The following is a 20678-nucleotide window of genomic DNA, read 5'->3' as shown; positions in this document are numbered from 1 at the left end:
TTGTGAATTAGAGAAAGATGAAGGATGGTTGTGCAACTGTGAGGACCTGGTTGAAAGAAGATTGCATATATTCATACAGGATTTGGTTGGCAGAGGTGCATAACCTCCTTCCAGTTAGCCTTCCCTGCACATGAGGTGATAGTTACACTCCTTCCAGGCTACAAAGATGTAATGGCCTCACCTGTAACATAACTGCATAGCCTCTGCTGCAGCCGTTCCCTCATCTAGCAAGGAGGCATTGGCTACATCCATCCCAGTTATATCACACACCATGGTTTGGAAATTGAGCAAACTCTCCAGTCTTCCCTGGGACACTTCAGGTTGGTAAGGCGTATACTGGGTAACCCTGTAAGGAAAACAAAACACACCAAAACTGTCACTTTGGCTTTTCAAAGAAGCCCCTTTCCCACAGTCATTCCTTATTCATAGATGATAATGCAGTAATTCAACAAACATTTACAAAGCACCTAACAAGTCCAGGTGGTGTAGTGCATAGAGTGCCAAGCTTGGAGAGTCATCTTCCTAAGTTCAACTGGCCTCAGACACTTACTGTGGGATCCTGGGCAAGTCATTAACTCTGTTTACCTCATTTTCCTCATCTGTAAAATAAGCTGGAGAAGAAAATGGCAAACAACTCCAGTATCTTTGCCAAGAAAACCCTAAATGAGGTCACAAAGAGTCAGACGTGACTGCATAACAACAACAACAAATAAGTCCAAGTCTCTTGGACCATTGTTCTTTTCAGCAATATCATGCTACCTTTTAGCCCAAATAGTTATTTCTGGGTCTAAAATTTAGTGACTTTTTTAGAAGCAGAAAGGGGACTATGAAGAACTAAGGAAAGTGGGGTGTTTTTTCATTTTTTTGTTTTTAATTTATGGGTTTCTGTAGCCCAAAATCTCATCAGTGGCCAACCTAGTCATAAATTTTTCCACATTTAACTAGACTAATCCTATTTTGGAAGATCAAGCAGGTAAGTCAAGCCACAAACATTAAGAGATTGTTGTGTGCTGGGCACTGTGTCAGATGTTGGAGATAAAGATAAACATGAAATCGTCCCTGCTCTCAAGGAGTTTAGATTCTATTGGGTAAGATGACAGGAACATGTATTTCTGAGTATATGCAAAATGAATACAAGATAATTTGGGGTAGGTAGGTGGTGCAGTGGTTAGAGTGCCTGGCCTGGAGTTGGGAAAATCCAAATTCAAATCTAGCCCCAAACACTTAATAGCTGTGTGACCTTGGACAAGTTACTTAACCCCTGTTTGCCTCAGTTTCCTTGACTGAAAAATCGGAATAATAATAGCACTTATCTCCCAGGATTGTTTGTGAGGACCAAAAGAGATGATAATTGTAAAAATGGTTAGCAGGTGTCTGGCACAAAGTTCTATATAAAGGCTAGTTATTATTATTATTATTATTGTTATTATTTTGGGGAGAGAGGCACTAATGACTGAAGGAATTAGGAAAAGGCTTCATGTAGAAAGTGGCACATGAACTGAACTTAGAAGAAACTCAGAGATTCTAAATGGTGGAATGGAGAGAGAATATCCCAGCAATGGGGAACAGCCAGTGTAAAGGAACAGACATAGGAAATAGGGTGTCACGTACGAGGCCAGTTTGACTACATTGTAGAGAGTGAAGAGAAGTAATATATAAGAAGAATGGAAAGGTAGTTTCAAGCCAAATTGTAAAGGGCTTTAAATACCAAAGCAATTGGTACTTGATTTTAAAAGCAGTAGGGAGTAACATGATCAAATGTGTGCTTCAGGAAAATCAATTTGGCACCTGCATGAAGGATGGATTATACAAGGAAGAGACTAGAGGCAGGCTGACCAAAGAGAAGTCCAAGTAAGAGGTGGTGAGGAATGAACTAGGGTGGTGGTTGTGTAAGGAGAGAAGGAGGTTACAAGACATGTGGAGGTAGAATTGACAAGATTTAGAAATGATTGTGTATATGGGGTGGGAAAGAGAGGGAAAGAAGACAATGCCAAGGTTTTAAACCCAAGTGACTGAATGAATGGTGGTGCCCTCAACAGAAATGGGGAAATTGGGACAAGAAGTGTGTTTGTGGGAGACATAGTGGGGTTGTGGGACATGTTAAGTTTGAGATGCCCACATGACAGGTAGCATGAACTGTCTAAGAGGCAGGCAGAGTCATCTATAAACACTTTCCAGTTTAATCATATTAATAATAACAGCTCACATATGTATATGTAGGTAAGCTGACACATATATATAAGTGAAAAGCACCCTACATAAGACTATCTCATTTGAACTTCACAACAACCCTGAGAGACAAGACATTATAGGTATTGTTATCTCCATTTTGTAACTGAAAAAAACTGAGGCTCTGAGAGGCCAGGTGACTTTTCCATGGTCATGGAGTTAATAGAATAGTGGAAAGACTACTGGATTTGGAGTCAAAGGATCTGGATTCAAATCCCGACTTTTCCACTTAATACTTTGAAGACTGGATATGTCACTTAATCTCTCTAGGACAGAGATCTCTAAAGTCTCTTCCAAATATAAATGTGTGATTCTGGGAAGACTCAGAAGTAAAATTCAAACCCAGGACCAAGAACAGCATCTTATCCATTAGGCCAAAGCTTGTAATCCAAAAGCATAGCCCTCAAAAACCCAGGTTATAGACACACCATGATGAGGACATTTGGGCAGATCCCAGAATCCCGCAGCACTGATGCAGTGCTGAGGTGCTGGGAGGGCCAGATCTCAGCTCAAATGGAGCTCTAGGACCCTCCTAGTAATTCTGGTAGTTCCCCCTTCTTTGAGTGTCATGGGAAGAATGGGAGTCAGGACACCAAAAGACCATTTCTTGTTGCCCACAAAATGAGGTTGAACTAGAACTCTTGGCCTTCATAACCTGTGTTTGGAGTGAGAAGACCTGAGTTCAAGTCTAGACTCTGACTCTTATTAGATTCATGGCCACAGGCAAATAATTTTAACCTCTCTAGGCCTCAGTCTCTTAATCTGTAAAATAGCTATGACAATATTTCTACTACCTTCTTCAAAAGGCTGTTGCTGGTATCAAATAAGATAACATGTTATGGTATTATTACAGTTTGTTATATAATTTATTATAATATAATATTATCTATATAATCTATTATCTAATGTATAATATCTAATGTCATTTGTCATGTCATTATAATAATGTATTAATATATATTAACTCAAATTAATATTATTCTCAATTTTCTTGCTATGCTTAACACTACTACTTATTCAAATTTGTTCAACCATGGGGACCATTTGCATTCTATACAGGGTGTGTCCCTAAGTCTAAGAGTTTAGGGACATCCTGTATAATTATAATATCCTGAACTACTAAGAAATTTTTAGGAATAAAGCTTCTTCCTTTCCTAAATCCACTTCCTCTAACCCCTAGAATATGTTAAACAATCTATGTACGTACGATTAATATTCTCTCCCTGTATACCATAAGCTCCCTCCCCTTAATTTTTTTTAGAAGGCTAGGAAATGAAGCCCAAAGATGACTTGGCATTTTTATTCTCTGTTCACCCCAAGGATGGAAGTTGGGTTAACAAAAGGTAGAAAGTTAAAAATTCTGAAATAACTTTCAGACATTTTAACCGGACCAAGAGGTTTTTTAAAAGTGGGGGGAGGGGCAGGAGCTATCTAGTAACTCTGCATCTCCACTGACATCCTGCATAATCTGGTGTTTCAGCAACCACGATGCCAGTTGCCAAATTCCAAGGACTTGGTGAACTGGAATGAATCAGGCCAACAAGACACAGCGCAGGCAAGCAGAGGGGAGAATTCGCCCCAGGACCCCGTGCAGTAGCAGGGGTCAGACAACAGCTTTTGCAACCAAAGCTGGTCTGAGTCCTGCTCTTATACAACCAGGAAAGAAGCAAAACACTTGGAACAGGCAGGGAGGGAACAACAAAATGGCTAGAGAGCTCAAATGTCATTACTTTTCCTATCCAAAAATTTATTAAGTAGACATGCATATTTAGTGTGTGTTTGCAAGGCCCAGAGAGAAGAGAAATAAACCAAATAGGTCTCTTACTGTAGAGTACGCACTAAGGGTTTTTTCTCCTTCAGAGGCTCATCAGTCAAACTCTCTGAATGTTAATTCTCCAAAATTTGGTCTATTTGTTCTCAGGTTCTCTACTTAGCTTTCTGGGAGTAAAGAAAAGGGGAAGAGTTAAAAATTAGGCCTACCAAAGTCCTGAGAAGTTAGGTGGCACAGTGGATAGAGTGCCGGGCTCAGGAGTCAGGAAGACTCATCTTCCTGAGTTCAAAGCTCATCTCAGATACTTACTAGCTGTGTGACCCTGGGCAAATAACTTAATCCTGTTTGCCTCAGTTTCCTCATCTACAAAATGAGCTAAAGAAGGAAATGGCAAACCACTCTAGTATCTTTGCCAACAAAACCCCAAATAGGGTCAGGAAGAACAGACACAGTTAACTGAACAGCAACAGCCAAAGTCCTCCTCAGCCTTTAAAGCTCAACTGAAATGCTCCCTGCTCTAAGAAGCTTTCCCTGATCCCATTGGACTTGGAGTCAGGAAGACCTGAATTCAAGTCCTGCCATAGATAATTATTAGATATAAGGTCCTGGGTAAGTTATTTAACTTCTCTCAGAACCAAGCCACTCCTACCTTTCCAGTCTTCATACACCTTACTCCCCCACCCATACTCTTCCATCCAGTGACACTGGCCTCATGGATGTTCCACACAGAAGACATTCCAATCTCTTGGCTCTGCTGTTCCCCTGCCTGGAACACCTTCCTCTGCCCCTGCTACTGACCTCCCTGCCTTCCATTAAGGCCCAACTAAAATCCCACCTTTTACAGGAAGTTTTCCCTAACCCCTCTTCATTCCAATGTCTTCCCCCTCTTTGAATTATTTCCCATTTATCCTATATATGACTTGCTTTGCATGTATTTGTTTGCATGGTATTGCCCCCACTAAATTGCAAGCTCCTTGAGGGCAGAGAATATCTTGCTTCTTTTTGGTCTCCCCAGACTTAGAAAGTGTTTGGCATGTAGTACGCCAACATTTATTAAATGTTTATTGACTTATTGGTGGATGATAATATGTAAAATGAGGAAAATGATGGTAGTTATCTTACAAGATTGTTGTGAGGATCAAATGCGATTATATATGTAAAGTGCTTTGCAAACCTTAAAGCTGTGTACAAATGCCAGCTATTATTATAATGACATCCCTGACAAAATTTCACAGGGTGGTTGATTTTGCAACTCTCTAATGCAATCAAGGCATGCCTAATTAAGAAGCAAAGTGGGTAGAGATCACACTTTGGAGCCAGAAAGACCTAGGTTCAAGTTCTGCCCCATCAATGGCTGTGTAACCCTGAGCAAGTCACTTCATTTCTCAGTGCTAGGCAATATAAAGTGAAGAGAATATGCAATCTGTATTGGTAAAAGTATTTACATAATCTGGGAGTCTCCTAACCTTAATGCCCTTATCAAGTATTTTGGCATATTATTTGTGCCAGCACAGGAGATAGAGCACTGGGGCCTGGAGTCAGAAACGTCTGAGTTCAAATCCTGCCACCACCACCCCCAAACTGTGTGACCCTGGACAAGTCATTTAACCACTCTGCCTCAGTTTCCTCAACTGTAAAATAGGGATAGTAGTACCTACCTCCCAGGGTTCTCATGAGGATCCAATGAGTTAATATTTGCAAAGCACTTAGCCAGTGCCTGGCACATTGTAGGCTTTTAATAAATGCTTGTTTTCTACCTTCCTTCATCCCCATTACAAGACTAACTCCTTAAGGGTCAGAATAGTATATAATCTCAACTTTGTCCTTCTTTCTCCCTCCCCTCCCTACCCCACACCAACCGAATCTCCTAGCACTGTCTTCTACATACACTAAGGACTGAAAGAAGGAACATACCTATCTACTCGGGGTCAAAATGAAAAGGGAAAATGAGAATATCTTAGGAAACCCACCCATTCTCAACTTTTACACAGCCTACTTATCTTTCTCCTTTACATCTTGTATTTTTAACCTTCTCACCCTACCTTCCATCAGTACACTGGTATCTTTACCTTTTATAAGGATCTCTAGAATCTAATGTCCCTCAAAGGAGGAGGGACACTTCCTCACTTCTAAAGAAAGCCCTTGCAGGACCAAGAATGGCTCCCTAACAATGAGAGACCCACTACAAAATTAAACTTCATCACTCTGTAGGTAATTCAGGCCATTCCCAAATGCACCTTCACTATAAATTCAGCAGCGGAGAAACATGGAGATGCTGCTAGTCAGCTAAAAGGGCCCACATTGTCACTTGCCATATTATATCTATGTAACCCTTGACAAAGTCCTGGGAGGTAGGTTGTGCAAGTAGTATTTTTTTTTAAGATAATGAACTGAGGTTATTAGAAGTTAAGTAACTGGTGCCAGGCGAATAACTCAGGCTGTCAGACTCCAAGTCCAACATTCTTCTACTACATACCACATGTCATTCCCAAAACATCTATTTTTTTTAAAGCAGTAACCTTTATTAGATCAGCAGTTCTCAAAGTGTGGTCCATTAAAGCCTAATCTTTTCAAGGGGTCCATGAGGCCAAAATTATTTTCATAAATAATACTAAGAGATTATTTGCCTTTTTAAATACTTTTTTTCTAGTTCAGTTATACATCTGAGGCTGAATTTTCTTCACATACTTCAACCAAAACAAAATGGCAACAGATTGAATGCAGAAGCAGTTATGAGGATCTAGCCGCCCTTTATTAAACTAGATATTAGAGACTTACAAAAACATGTAAAACAATGCCACTCTTCTCACTTTTTGATGTAGAAATATATATTTTTCATTTTCATTCATTCAAATATACGTTTTTTCATAATATTATTTACATTAACATATAATGGGTTTATTATTATATTGAAATGAATTAATAATTTTAGTGTATCTTTTAATTTACAATGTGGTAAATATCAATAGATATGACCAACATAAACACAAGCCCTTTGGGGTCCTCAATAATTTAAGAGTGTAATGGACCAAAAAGACTAAAATGTTTAAGAAGGCTGCATTCAATAATTCTCTAGAACTATGTAATGGAATGAGTACTATAATGGGAGTACAGAAGTTTTGTTTCTAATCCCACCTCAGTTGACACATGTGGGCCACAGTGTCCTCATTTGTTTAAAAGGGGGTGCACAAGCATCAATCATAATTTCCCAATTCAGACTTCACCCACTATAACCTCAATTCAGAAACTCTTCAGGAACTGAGGAGGCAGGATGAGCTGCAGAGAAAGGGAGAAGCTAGAGAAACAAAGGATCAAAACTTAGGGAGAAGGAGGAAATGAAATGAAAGAACAAAGCCTTTTGTATTTGTTTCTTTGTTTTAAGGTTGTGGGCTTTTAAGAAATAACAGCAAGCTTTGGCTTAGAGGAAACTAAGAGATAAAAGAGAGGAACTTCATAATTTTTTAAAAAATCATTTGCACAACAAAAAACAATATATTCAGAATGGGGAAAAAAACCCTTCTAATGAAACAATTGCTAAAAATCTGACATCTAAAATTTATAAGAACTGATATAAATTCCTAGTGGCTATTTTCTGGTTGTGAAATGGTCAAGGTTATAAACACAGTTCTTGAAACCATCAACAATCACATGATTTTAAAATCTCTAATAATCAGAAAAATGCAATTTAAAAGAACCAAAATTCCACCCGACTCTGATCAAATTAGAAAAAAATAATAAAGGATCACAAAATTTGATGCAGCCACAATAAAAACAAGTGTGCTATTTATTGCACTATCAGTGAAGTTGTGAATTGACCCAATCTTTTCAGAAAGCACTATGAAATGACAGAGCTAAGAGTTATAAAAAACAAGCATATCCTTCACCCAGTGGTCCAAATGTTAGCATGATTACCCCCCCCCCCAAATGCTGACAATAGCATTATTTCCAAGGCAAATAATGGAAAGAAAACTAGAGGACCATCAACTGGAGAATGGCTAGACAAAGTATGGTCTATAAAATAATGAATATGGAGAATCTCAAAGAAAAATAGGAAAACATATGAAGCGATACAGAACCAAAATAACAACACACACTGATGACAAATATATAGCAAAAGACAAAAATATAGCATAGCGTAGCAAATATACAATCAAGAAGGTAAAAAAGTATCAGGAAAAAAAGGATGATGTGTTACAATGTCAAATACACATCTCTTAGGGGAGGTTTCCAGTATCCTCCACTAAACTCTGCTAGAATAAGTACTTAAAAGTAAGAAAGCTACAGAAATGAAACATTATATAATTCAGTTTTTCTCTCATTTGTATTGTCTCCCACATTAAATGCATATAAAGTACGCACCTAAAGCACTCTTCCCATATAATAGTTACAAGAAACCCTAGCTGGTGTAAACAGGAGTTCCATGAAAAATGTTGATACTAACTATATTTTTACTTTTAAAGCATAAAATATGAAATTATAATAAAAATATTTATGTGGGGCAAGTGTAACTTTACTCAACTTTTGATTATAACAATAATGGGGACTTTCAGTAAGTAGAGGCAATGTGGCCTTCCAATCCCATCCAAGAAAGGTTTAAATCCCTACTATGTACCAGGCACTGGATTTCACAAGAGACTAATTTTAATCAATGTGAACTTTCCCTAGCTTATTTGCTGTTTCCTTATGTTCAAACAGATTTCAATTTTCCTTAGCTTGGACCCTGAATTTCTGCTAATCACAATGATGAAGTAAACAGTATTTGAAAGCTCCTTTTCAAGATGAAAAACACAAGTTTTATAAGTAAATGGCTTTTATTTTCTCACTTGCATACCTCAGGGTAGAAAGTGCTTAGTAAATCTTAAACCTCTTTAGAAACATTTAAGTTTCCCCCCCTAAAATTCCTAAATACCCTACATCTTTTTCTTTTAAAAATTATTCAAGAAATTATACAAGTATTCAATTTGTTCAAGTAGACAATAAATTTATTCTCACAAATTACCCAACAGAATCTCAGACTCAAGGACTATCAAATTCTTCTCAGTTGCTTACATTATTATTTGAATTTATCCAATTCTTTAGCATAACTCCACAGGAAAAAAAAAAAGACCTCCCCGCATGTGTACTTTTTAATTAGGGGATAAAACTGCTTCAATAGAGAAAAAAACAAAATGAATAAAAACCTAAGTTTTTGGCCCATTCCTCCTATATTACAGCTGGCTATTTAAATGTAGCCTACAAGAGCACTGTTTTGCTTCTTAACTAGGTTTTTAGCTTTAAGAAAAAAAAGCAACACACATAAAAAGCCAGTCTGTAACAGACTCCACTGAAACATCAGACACTCAATATAGCATCCTCATTTACTTTAAAGTAATCAGTATTCCCCATCATTCTGCCTTAGGCTTTCCTTTAGAATTGGGAAGGGGAGGTAGCAAGACATAACTGGTAACACCCGGCTGCCAGGCTGCCATTCTGGGAGCAAAACTATAGAAGAGCCAAATAGCTCAAAAGAAAAATCTCCCTCCCACACACTTTCATGTCAGTTACTAAAATTACAAAGCCTTTACAATCAGAAATACTGGATTCCCATAAAATTAAATCTTAGACTTGATGTATTTTTTTTTTGGCAAGCCAAATATTTGTTCTTTCGAGGCTAAGCTCTTCATTTGTTTTCACATCACGTCACCGGAATTTGTTAGTCCTGCTTCTATGGAAACCATTCAGAATTGTGATAATATGAAGACTATCAGGAAACATGTGCAAGCATGCTACTCCACCTCCTTTCACAGTATAAAATTGTCACCCAGTTTATACTGAGCTTTAGGAGAGCAGGGTGATGTTCTGTGAGAGGCATAGAAACAGACATGACCAGTAGGCAAGGGACAATGTCACTGCCCTCTGAAATGTCAGTGTAAAATAAGTGAAGGCACTCACTCAATGCTAGCAATATGGTGAATAATCTGTATTGGAAGGCAGAGCAAATACTGCCGGCCAGTATTTAAAACGGCTGAACTAATGCAAACCATTCATTGTACTTGGTAAGACAGATTTTTTTTTTGAAGAAAGAAAAAGGCAAGCCATTTGCTTTTGTGACAAAGCTTAGGGTCTACCATTCAAAGAAACAGCCAAGAAGAAACCCTTAACAGCACATTCTCATATTCTCTTTCTCTCTCTCTTTCTAAAAACTACCATTTCAAATGGCTAATACAAACCTAATACTATTGTAATTACTTCTCCAGCCTAAAAAATCTGCCTATCTAATAAGAGCATATTGAGCTAACAGTTATTAACAAGCCAGTTGGGTACACCAAAATGGAAGTTGCTATATCAGGGCCATAACTAGGAATTTTTTGACTAAGGCAAGCAGCACAAAATGCTGCTTCGGTTTGAAGAATAAGATGGGAGGCACCATTCCCTGGGGGTAAAGTGGAGACTGATAAACCAGTGTAAGATCACTACCAGGAGGCTATGAGTTGGTGGGGGCGGGGGGGGGGGAGAAAAAGAAGGATAAAACATCTGTAGGAGCTTATTTAACTCAGGACTGTGCTTTTTATCAGCACTCTATATTCAGCGCTGTAGGACAAAACCAAAGCCACCACTGCCCAATTCTTATTACAGTTCTATGTTGTCTATTAGGTGATTAATAACTATGATTACATCATGAGACCAGGCTTAATATTTAAAGATACCCCACTGATGTCCATAAATAATCAATGGCAACATTCACACACAGAACAGCTAAAAAGCAACAGCAACCAAAAACAGATCAAATGGTCACATTTTAGTATAGGATCATAGGAGACCTTAGAGAGAATCTTTCTTTCTCTTTCTTCATAGCTCAACTCAAGTACTGTCTCTTATGTGTTGCCTCTTCCTTTTTTGTTCCTTTTTGGTGAGGCAATCGGTGTTAAGTGACTTGCTCACGATCACTCAGCTAGTAAGCGTCAAGTGTCTGAGGCCACATTTGAACTCAGGTCCTCCTGACTCCAAGGCCAGAGCTCTATCAACTGCACCACCTACCTGCCCCGTACGTGTTCTCTCTCAACTATGAAGCTCTGATTATCTGGAACAGGGGTGGATATAGAGATAAATCCATCTATATATGGATAAGGATAAATTGATCCTATGAACAGGAAAACAACCCAAAATGATTGCCAACCAATGGTGAATAAGAAACCCACTTTCCTTTATGAAGGACAGCATACGTGGGTAGTACAGAAGTATAGTACCCAGTCATAGCCCGAAGAGGAGCCATGCCAAAAGAATTTAGATTAATAGATTAGGGGAAAGGTCTTCTCGAGAGTAGAGAGGGAGAGCTGAATGGTCCACAGCGGGTTTCCTAAGTTTTCTGAGTTCATATCTGGCATTGGAACTTACTAGCTGTGCAACACTGGGCAAATCACTTAACCTCTCTTTGCCTCAAGTTTTCTCAACTGTAAAATGAGGATAGAAAAAGCACCTTGCACTTACCTAGCAGAGTTGTTTTGAGGATCAAATGAAATAATATTTGTAAAACAAAATTAAAAGTGTTTAACAAAGTACCTGGAAGGTAGTAAATACTGCACAAATACTATTTTCTTCCCTTCCCTTTCTTTCCTCCACCCCAAGATGAATATCTAAGATCCTCTGGCTCCCTTAGGAAGCATTTGATAGATCACTATCAACTTGGTATAAATCAGCTTCATGTCTTACTCTTCTGAGGATGTTTTGCATTTTCAAAGTAATCCTTAAAGGAATAAGACTCAAAGGAAAGAATCTCTAATTGAACAATTTTAAGCAGAGTAATAATTGGGTAAGGGAGATATTCGGGAATGGAGGGGATAGTTCCAGAGTCTCTCAAATAACATATGATTTGTTACTCATCTACTCTTCTTATATATAAGGCAAACTATTGCAGAATTATAGGATTGAGAAGCTTTACAAATCATTTCGTTCATCTCCTTTGCTTTTATAAATGATAAAATTGAGATTCAAATACATGAAGTAATTTGCCCAAGGTCACAAAGTTAACATGGAAACAGAGTTGGGATTTGAACCTAGTTCTTCTGACTAAATCCAGTGCTCTATTAAATCACAGACCACCATCTTCCTTAAAAATAGCAAATCATAAGAAATTATGAAAAAGTTTCAGAGAATCCTGGGAAGACTTGCATGAACTGATGCAGAGCAAAGTGAACAGGACCAGGAGAACCATTTATACAAGAAAAATAGCAATTTAGAACTCTGATCAGTACAATGACCAAGCAGGTTTCCAAACAACCCAGGATGAACCATGCTGCCCACCTCCTGAAAAAAGAGGTGATAGATTCAAGATATAGAATAAGACATATATTTGTACAAGTGGGCAATGCAGAAATTTGATTTGTCTTACTAAGTATATTTTGAACAAGGGATTTGGGTTTATTTCTCTTTTTTTTTTCCAGTGGCAAAGGTGGGAGAAAATGGGAAGAGAAAATAAAATTGTGTTTTATCTAAAGTAATAAAATTAAATTTAAAAATAAAATAATAATAGCAAACATGTTTGTTGAATTTCTAATCTGTCGTTATTGAGAAAATACATTACCATCCTGCATTCTCCAACAAATTCCGGACAATGGCCTGAGGTGCTGAGCAGTTATAATAGCCCATGCCAATGTAGGATCTCCAGATCTTATTCTTGCTTGCAATATCATTCAGGGTTGCAAGGATTTCATTTTCACCTGATTGTGGAGAGAAGGAGAAATGTTAGGAATAGCAAATCAATCTTAGAAGGCAATGTTAATTATAGTTCATTAAACCCTTGTCTCATAGGTGCTGTCAAGAAACACATTAACTTAATCCACAAGGCAGTGAGTCCCTGAGCCTCTAATGGAGGCCCAGCACTGTGTAAGGCTCCAGAGGAGGAATATAAATGACAATGTCTCTTTTCCAAAATGAGAAGAGAATATAACCAAGCTGTCCCTATTAACAGGGCATGAACCACACTGTACCAGTGGTTTCAAACTCAAATAGAAATAGAATCCTGCTTGGTGGCAGATTGACTTAGAAAAACACAAATTAACATTAACTATGTTGTGCTGTATTTTTATTTTGCTAAACATTTGCCAACTACATTTTTTTTTGCCAACTATGTTTTAATCTGGTTGACTGCACTCCTGAGTTTTGACACCTCTGCTGTCTATACCCCTTCTATACCCCAAAATATTTTGAACAGAGTAAGAATTCAATAAATGTGTATTCCCTGATCCTCCCTTGTCAATAACAACCTTTCCCTCTTGGACTTCACATGACATTTTATATCTCTTGAATGGATTGATTATATAGTTTTGTGTTACAGTTATATGTATATGTATATGCCAGTCATTCCCCAACTAAGCTCCCAAGGATATGAATCATGGTCTTACTGAAATTTTGTTTTTGCGCCAGTGCTCAGCAGAACATTCTGTATACAGTAAGAATTAAACCTAAGGTAATCTTATATTTTCTACTTTAGCCAATAATTTCCACCTTCTCTTTCTTTACCAGTTTAACCAGGGTTCAGTAAGGACTACTGTATGATTTTTAGCTTCCCAAACTGAGCATCGCAAGACTTCTGCTCTCCAATCACTCACCCTTAGAAAAATCACAAGCAGATCCAGACAACCAATAGTGCAGGCTAGAGGTGATGAGGGCATGCACCAGGGTGGTGGGTTTGTGAGTGGAGAGAAGGGTATGGTTATGAGATCTATTGAGGAAGTAGTATCAATGACACTTGGCAACTGATTGGATATGAGGGGTTAAGGAGAGGGAAGAGCAGAGAATGATTCTGAGTAGAAGAATGGTGGTACCCTTCTTAAGAGTGGGGAAGGAAATAAGCATCTTTTAAGTGTCTACTATGTATCAAGCACTATGCTAAGTTTTTAATAAATATTATTTTATTCTATCCTTGCAACAACTCTGGGAGGCAGATGCCATTACTATCCCCACTTTATGGTTGAGGAAATTGAGGCAGACAGAGGTTAAGTGACTTGCCGAAGGTCATAGAGCTAGTAAAGGTCTTAGGATGGATTTGAACTCAGGTCTTCCTGACTCCAGACCCAGGACTGTATCCATCGTACCATCTACCCGTCTATGACATAGGGAACTCTACAAGATATATGGAACTTCAGAAAAGGGGATTTTTTTTTGGAAGGAAAGATAATCAGTTCTGTTTTGGACATGTTGAGTTTGAAATGCTTATGATGATGAGAGCTGGAACAAGGGTGGTGGAGAAAATTGGACAAGTGAGAGATATGGAAGTAGATTCAATAGGACTAGGCAACTGGATGGGAATGGGTTTACACAATCTCTAATGTCACCTGAATTTCTCAATATAGGAGCCTAGGATCCTACGAAATGAGATAGTAGAGGTAAAAGTGCTTTCTAAATGGAAAAGCATCATTTACCAAATAGTGTCCTGTGTTTTATGAAAAGGGTAAAAACTGGTACTCAGTTGAATACATAGGTTCTTTCCACCCCTAAATCCTGGGATATTTCTTTCTAGAGCCTAATTCAGGGCCCTGCACTTAGTAGATGCTTAATAAATGTTTTTAACAACCAACCAAAAAAGCAGATAAGCAGGTTAAAGAGAACAATTTACTTGACAACCACCATAAGTACAAAAGAAAACAAGAAAAGACATTAGAATGCTAATCATTGCCTTATCTAACTGTGAAGCAAGCCTCCTGCCTATTAGCAAAGAGGCAGACTACAGATACAAGATAAAACATTCATTGTTAGACATGGCCAACGGGCTTATTTGTCTTGCTTGATTGTATTTATTTACTACAAGAGCAATAAATTACTAGGGAGATTTCTATGGGGGCAAGAAGGAGTCAAAAGTCAAAGCAATAGAAAGAAAGAGTCCATAAAACACTTTTTTAAACAAAAGGAAAACCCACTTTGAGAAATGGGGTTCCTTCTGTGAGAAAGATGAACAACCACAACAGCTTGGTTCAGTAAAATAAGCATCATCCAGTAAGAAGATTCTCTGAAAATTCTACGGGTCTGCTATTATTCTGCTACAAGTCAGTTTTAATCTATAATATAAACGTTTGCTGAATTGAATTGAAACAAGGTCCTGACTAATCTAGAGTTGGCCAATTAAGCAATGGAAAGGTCTTCTCAATTTCCTTAAATATATATGTCTGAAGGTGCTTTGAAACTATATCTTTTTTTTAATAAGAAACACATTTTTTTAAATTTTATTAATTTATTTTGATTTATCAACAATCACTTCCATATGCTTTTGAGTTGAAAATTTTTCTCCCCGTTCCTCCCCCCTACCCTCCCCAAGATGGTGCACAATCTGATATAGGCTTTACATTTACATACCCATTAAACATATTTTCACATTAGTGAAGTTGTAAGTAAAAATTAAAACCAATAGGAGGAACCATCAGAAAAATGAAACAAAACTTTGAAACTATTTCTTAAAGAAACATTGAATTCCATAATCCTGAAGGGGCACATAGTTACCATTTAATAAATGCTTGTTGGATTAAATAAAAAAGTGGTAGGACAAAGTTATTAGGCTCTATCTCACACAGTGAGAGAATTATAAAGTCCCCAAAGACCTCTGCCCAACACAGAGTCAATAAGCTGTTGGCTAAAGGGGAAGGTGGAGGGAACATTGCTCTTGGTCCAGCCTAGAACTGGATTCAAATTCACCCACTGACCTTACTAGCTGTGTGACCATAGGCCACTCACCTTACTTCTCAGAACCCTAGTTTCTGCACTGAGTGACAACCTCACCAGGTTGTTGTGAGGATAGAACGTGATAAAAATATGTAAAGCATTTGGGAAAATATAAGGCTATATAAATGTAAGCTGCTATGTTAACCTCCTCCAAAAGACTGAAACTAATGCATAATGAAAAATATACTTTTGGGACATGACAATATGGGAATTTGTTTTGTTTGATTATGGAAAGTAACAAGAGTTGGTTTCTTTTCTTTTTTCTTTTCAAAGAAAGGAAGAAACAAGCCTTTATTAAGTGCCTACTATGTGCCAGGCACTGTGCTAAGCACTTTGCAAATAACTGAGGCAGAGTTAAATGACCTGCCCAGGGTCACGCAGCTAGTATCTGAGGCCAGATATGAACTCAAGGTGTTCTTGATAGGCCCAGCACACTATCCACAGTGCCATGTAGCTGCCTCAAAAGGAACTGGGAAAGTAGGAGGGAGAGAGAAAAATTTTGCTAATTGAAAAATATTTTAAAGAAAAAACGAGTTATTTTTATTATTTAAAATATTATTATTGAACTCAAGTTCAAACCCAATGCTTGGTCCCAAAAGGTACAACTAGAAGTAATTGGTGTAAGTTAAAAGAGTGGCCAATTTTGATTTGACATAAGGAAGAATTTTTCATTAATTAGAGTCTATCATATTCAATAATAGAATGGAACAACTCAGTAAATAGTGAGTTCCCCTTCACTGGAGGTCTTTAAGGAGAGACTAGCTATATATGATTACTTGTCAGATATTCCTGCTCAGGGACAGTCTAAATAGATGACCTTTGAGAACCCTTCCAATTACACTTTGGTGTTTACATAATTTTTTTTTTCAGTTCAGAGAACCTTTGGCTCTAACTAGCCCTAAACCAAAGTCTTCTATAATGTGGCTCTTGCCTACTTACAGTACTTCCCAGTGCAGGCTCTTGTTTCTATTTAAGCTGCTCTCTGTCCCATCCGACATGTATGCCATACTCCTTCCTGCCTGCCTCTAAGCCTTTGTCCATGTTGTTCACCTCACCTGGAATGTCCTCTCTTCCCTCAGTTTATTCAAATCATATTCATGCTTAGCTCAAACCCTCCTCTTTCATGCCTGATACGTTTCCTGACTTGGAGGTATATATAGGTATAATAGAAAGAGCATGGAATTTGGTATCAGAATATTTGTCCTGAAGTCCTTGATCTTAACAAGCTCTCACTTTAATGAGAGAGAAGATTTGGTGCATATCACAGAACTAGGAATAAGAAGTGGATTTAGGTTTGATATAAAGAAAATCTTCCACAAGTAGAATGGGACTTCTTTGGGAGGCAGTGTGCTGCCCATGCTCTCACTGTCAAGGTAATGGACCAGAAATTCCTTCCAACTCAGATTCTATGAAATTACTTCACCCTCTGGGCCGATTTCTTCTTCTGTGAAAGGGGAACAATAATACCTATACTACTTCCCTCAAAGGCTGAGGATTAAATAAAATAGTGTTTGCAAAGCACTAAGAAACTGTTAGTCATTTGTTCAGAAAATCTCTGTTGTATTCCTAAAATGTCTTAAATTGTTTTAAAATTGTTAAAATTGTTAAAAAAAAATTTAAATTTAAGCTGCCTTTTTGGAAGCAGATCGGGGCATTAAATATTTAATATATAACCCAGTTCAGCTGTGAAATCAGCCTATTCAACTCTGATGGCAGATGGGGTTTACCTATCTTACCCAGAACCTGTTAGCCAATTACTCATAGCACATATTTCTGGCCCTTGTCTTCATTTCCCAGTGTGATGGTCAGGAAAGGCACGGCATGATTATATTATTAATAACAGTAGAAATAAGTCCCACTTTGTGACTTCTTTAAATGTAACATATGAATTTACTTAGGTACTTGGGCAAAAAGTACTGTACCAAAAATTTACTGACACATGAGGCCATTTTTCTGGGGCTGAGGGTTGCCGTCACCCATTCACTCTTTCAACCCTGTGTACTTACTTTGTAAAGCACTTCATATTAATTTTGTTTCTGTCCCTCTACCTCCCTATAAACAACAGAGGAACTAGAGGTTCCACTTGTATCTAATTATAACTGGAAAACCACCTTCTTACTCTTGATCTTATATTGCTTTTAATAGCAGAGAAAAATCTACATCCTAAGAGAAAAAAAGCCCACCATGTGCTGAAAAGAGAAACTATGTTAGGTGAACTATTAACCCTATTAAACTCAATTTGAATATCATTAACCTGTTAATTTCACCCCTCCCCAATTTCCTAATGGAAAAAGACATCTCCCCTTCCCCCACAAGGGGAACTCATGGGGAAATAATTCTAAACAGATGTGTCTTTATGCCAGACTGAATTAAAGAAGCTAGCTGATTCACAGGTCTCAGATTTCCCCTCCTCCTTCCAGTAAGTAAATGGGACATATGACTGGCCACCAGACAGACACTCATTCTGGGGAGAATTCTTGCTTGGTTTCTGGGACTGTTGGCTAATTCAAGGGAAGTTAAGGAATCCTAAGGCAACATCAGAGAGGGCAAGTTGCTAACTCATCCACAAAGGGATCACACAGGAAAGCTTCCCAACTGCTACAGAAAAATATCATTTCCTCATTTGAAGAAGATGGGATAATGCAGAAGCACACCAGGAAGGAAACCTTAATTAGTGGTGCTAGACAGAAGCAAGCATCTGTACTATAGCTGGGTCAGCTGTAATTAAGACTTCAAGGAATGGTTGAGCACCACTGGGGTTCTCCACACTGGAGGCCAAGGGGACAAAAGGTCAGAGGCTCAAACCTTAGAAAAAGGAAAGTTAGAATTTTGTTTTTGACATTTTTTCCAACTTATGTCACCCAGAACTGTCTGCTATAAGTGTATTTTGAAAAGTTCGCTTTCTCCAAATTCAAGCCCAATAAATTGCATGAACAAAATATGATCCTATGCATATGTATTGTGTTTCTCTCTGTGTATACACTAATGCATATTTTTTCCAGTGTACAAGAAACCAAATAAGCATTAGGAAACTATGTCACTGACCTTACAACTTCTGATGGCTCCCACTCAAGTTCAAAGAGCACAGCATTTCTTTAATCTATGTTGAACTTCACCTCCATCTCTGTATTTCAGTCTGAAAACCAAATGTTTCCCCTTAAATCCTTTCTTTCCCCCTCCAGTTACAATCAGTACTACAAAACCTGCAGAGAGGCTATATGATGTAATGCATTGGGAACCATAAAACCAAGGTTCAAGTCATAGCTCTGGGCACACCATTAATCCTTCTGAGCCTCAGTTTTCTCAGCAGTGCAACAGGGATAATGACATTAGCCCTGCACGTGTCATGAGGTTGCTTCATGGAAAGTCATTTGTAAAATATAAAGTGCTACAAATTGGTGCCATTATTATTATTGTGCAATTTTATTTTGGAGGCAAATATCAAATAACTATCTTCTCCATTAAGGGTAAGAGGTGGAAACTTTTCCTCCAAACTGAATGTATTGTGTGTTTTATCATCAACCAATGGGGAAGCTGTCCTGACCTGCTTTTCGGAGCCTTTGGTAAGCAGCAATAAAATATGGGAAGTAACACTCCATCAACAGTGCAGTGTAATTGTGAAAGAGCATTGGATTTGGGATCCACAACAATTCCAAAGGACTCATGAAGAAAAATGCTATCCACCTCCAGAGAGAGAACTGATGAACCCTGAGTACAGATTGAAGCAATTTTTTTGCACTTTCTTTTTCTTTTTCTGTTTTTTTTTTGGATATGGCTAATACAGAAATGTTTTCCATGACTTTCCATGTTTATTAGCACTATATTGCTTGCTTTTTCAATGAGTGAATTTTTTTAACTGTTAAATAAATAAAGAAAAAAGAAAATGCATTGGATTTGAAATCAAACGATGCAGGGTTTGACTTCAATAAACATCTATCAAGCACCTACTATGTGCAAGACTCTGTGTTAGGTGCTAGGAATACAAAGAAAATGATGAAATTGATCTTGCCTTCTCTATATACTCCAAAATATTTATATGGTACTTTTCGTGATAGCTAAAAGTTGAAAACAAAGTAGGTGCCTATAATAGGGGAATGGCTAACAAATTGTGATAAACAAATGTAATGGAATATCACTTTCCTGTAAGAAATTATGTGTATGATTAATACAAAGAAGCATGGAAAGAACTATATGAATTGATGTAGAGTGAAGTAAACAGAGCCAAGAAAACAATATACATAGTAACTGCAATAATGTAAATGGAAGAACAATGACACATGAAAAACTCTAAAGTAAACGTATCAAAATTATAAAGAACAAGTGGAACTCAAATGAAGAGATGTGAAGACACCCCCAACTTACTCTTTTATGGAGGTAGGAGGTCTACAGTACATGTTTTTTGGATTTTTTAATATATTATTCAGTTGTGCTTACTTTTTTTCCACCTCTCTAAAAACTGATTTGTCATATGGGATGATTAGCTGGGAGGAGCAGTATACTTGGTATATTATGTGGTAGTATATATGTATATATGTGTATATATGTGGGTCTATGAATATAGTATATATATGTATATATATATGTAGTAGTATAGGAATACTTGGGATGCTATGGTGATCATAGTAGCAGAAAGAGAAAATATCAATAAAGAACTTTTTAAAAAGAAATAGCTCTTGCTCTGTATGTAAGACTGTATGTATTATAACATATATATAGAAAAATAAATACAAGTTATTTTGAGATGTGAGAGAGCCCTAAAAACTGGTATGATTATAGATGGCTCCCCTGAGAGAACACTGATCCTTGACAAAAAACAAAAATTATGAGATGTGAATGTGAGGAGATAAAGCCTGAAATGCACTAAATGCATAGGCTTTGAGTACTGGTGGGGTCGGGGTGGGGGGAGTAGGAGAAATAGTGAAAATTACCTGAGGCAGGAGATGGAACATTCAGTTTGGGGAATAGCTACTAACTAATCAGATTTGGA

At 37.7% G+C, this 20678-nt stretch overlaps 1 protein-coding gene across 1 annotated transcript in view; it reads right to left on the bottom strand.

The window, feature by feature from the left end:
* GLDC (glycine decarboxylase) overlaps positions 1 to 20678 on the bottom strand; it is a 109657-nt gene that overhangs the window by 70435 nt on the left and 18544 nt on the right. The window contains exons 3-4 of the mRNA XM_021006352.2: positions 12561 to 12696; positions 182 to 346 (exon numbers count right to left, since the gene is read on the bottom strand). Coding sequence (XP_020862011.1) covers positions 182 to 346; positions 12561 to 12696 — 301 coding nt within the window. The remainder of the gene's footprint in view (positions 1 to 181; positions 347 to 12560; positions 12697 to 20678) is intronic.

Source organism: Phascolarctos cinereus, unplaced genomic scaffold (genome assembly GCF_003287225.1).
Source record: "Phascolarctos cinereus isolate Bilbo 61053 unplaced genomic scaffold, phaCin_HiC Scaffold_4;HRSCAF=312, whole genome shotgun sequence".
Lineage (NCBI taxonomy): Eukaryota > Metazoa > Chordata > Mammalia > Diprotodontia > Phascolarctidae > Phascolarctos > Phascolarctos cinereus.
The sequence above is the reverse complement of the archived record's forward strand: the minus strand, read 5'-3'. Positions and strand labels throughout refer to the sequence as shown.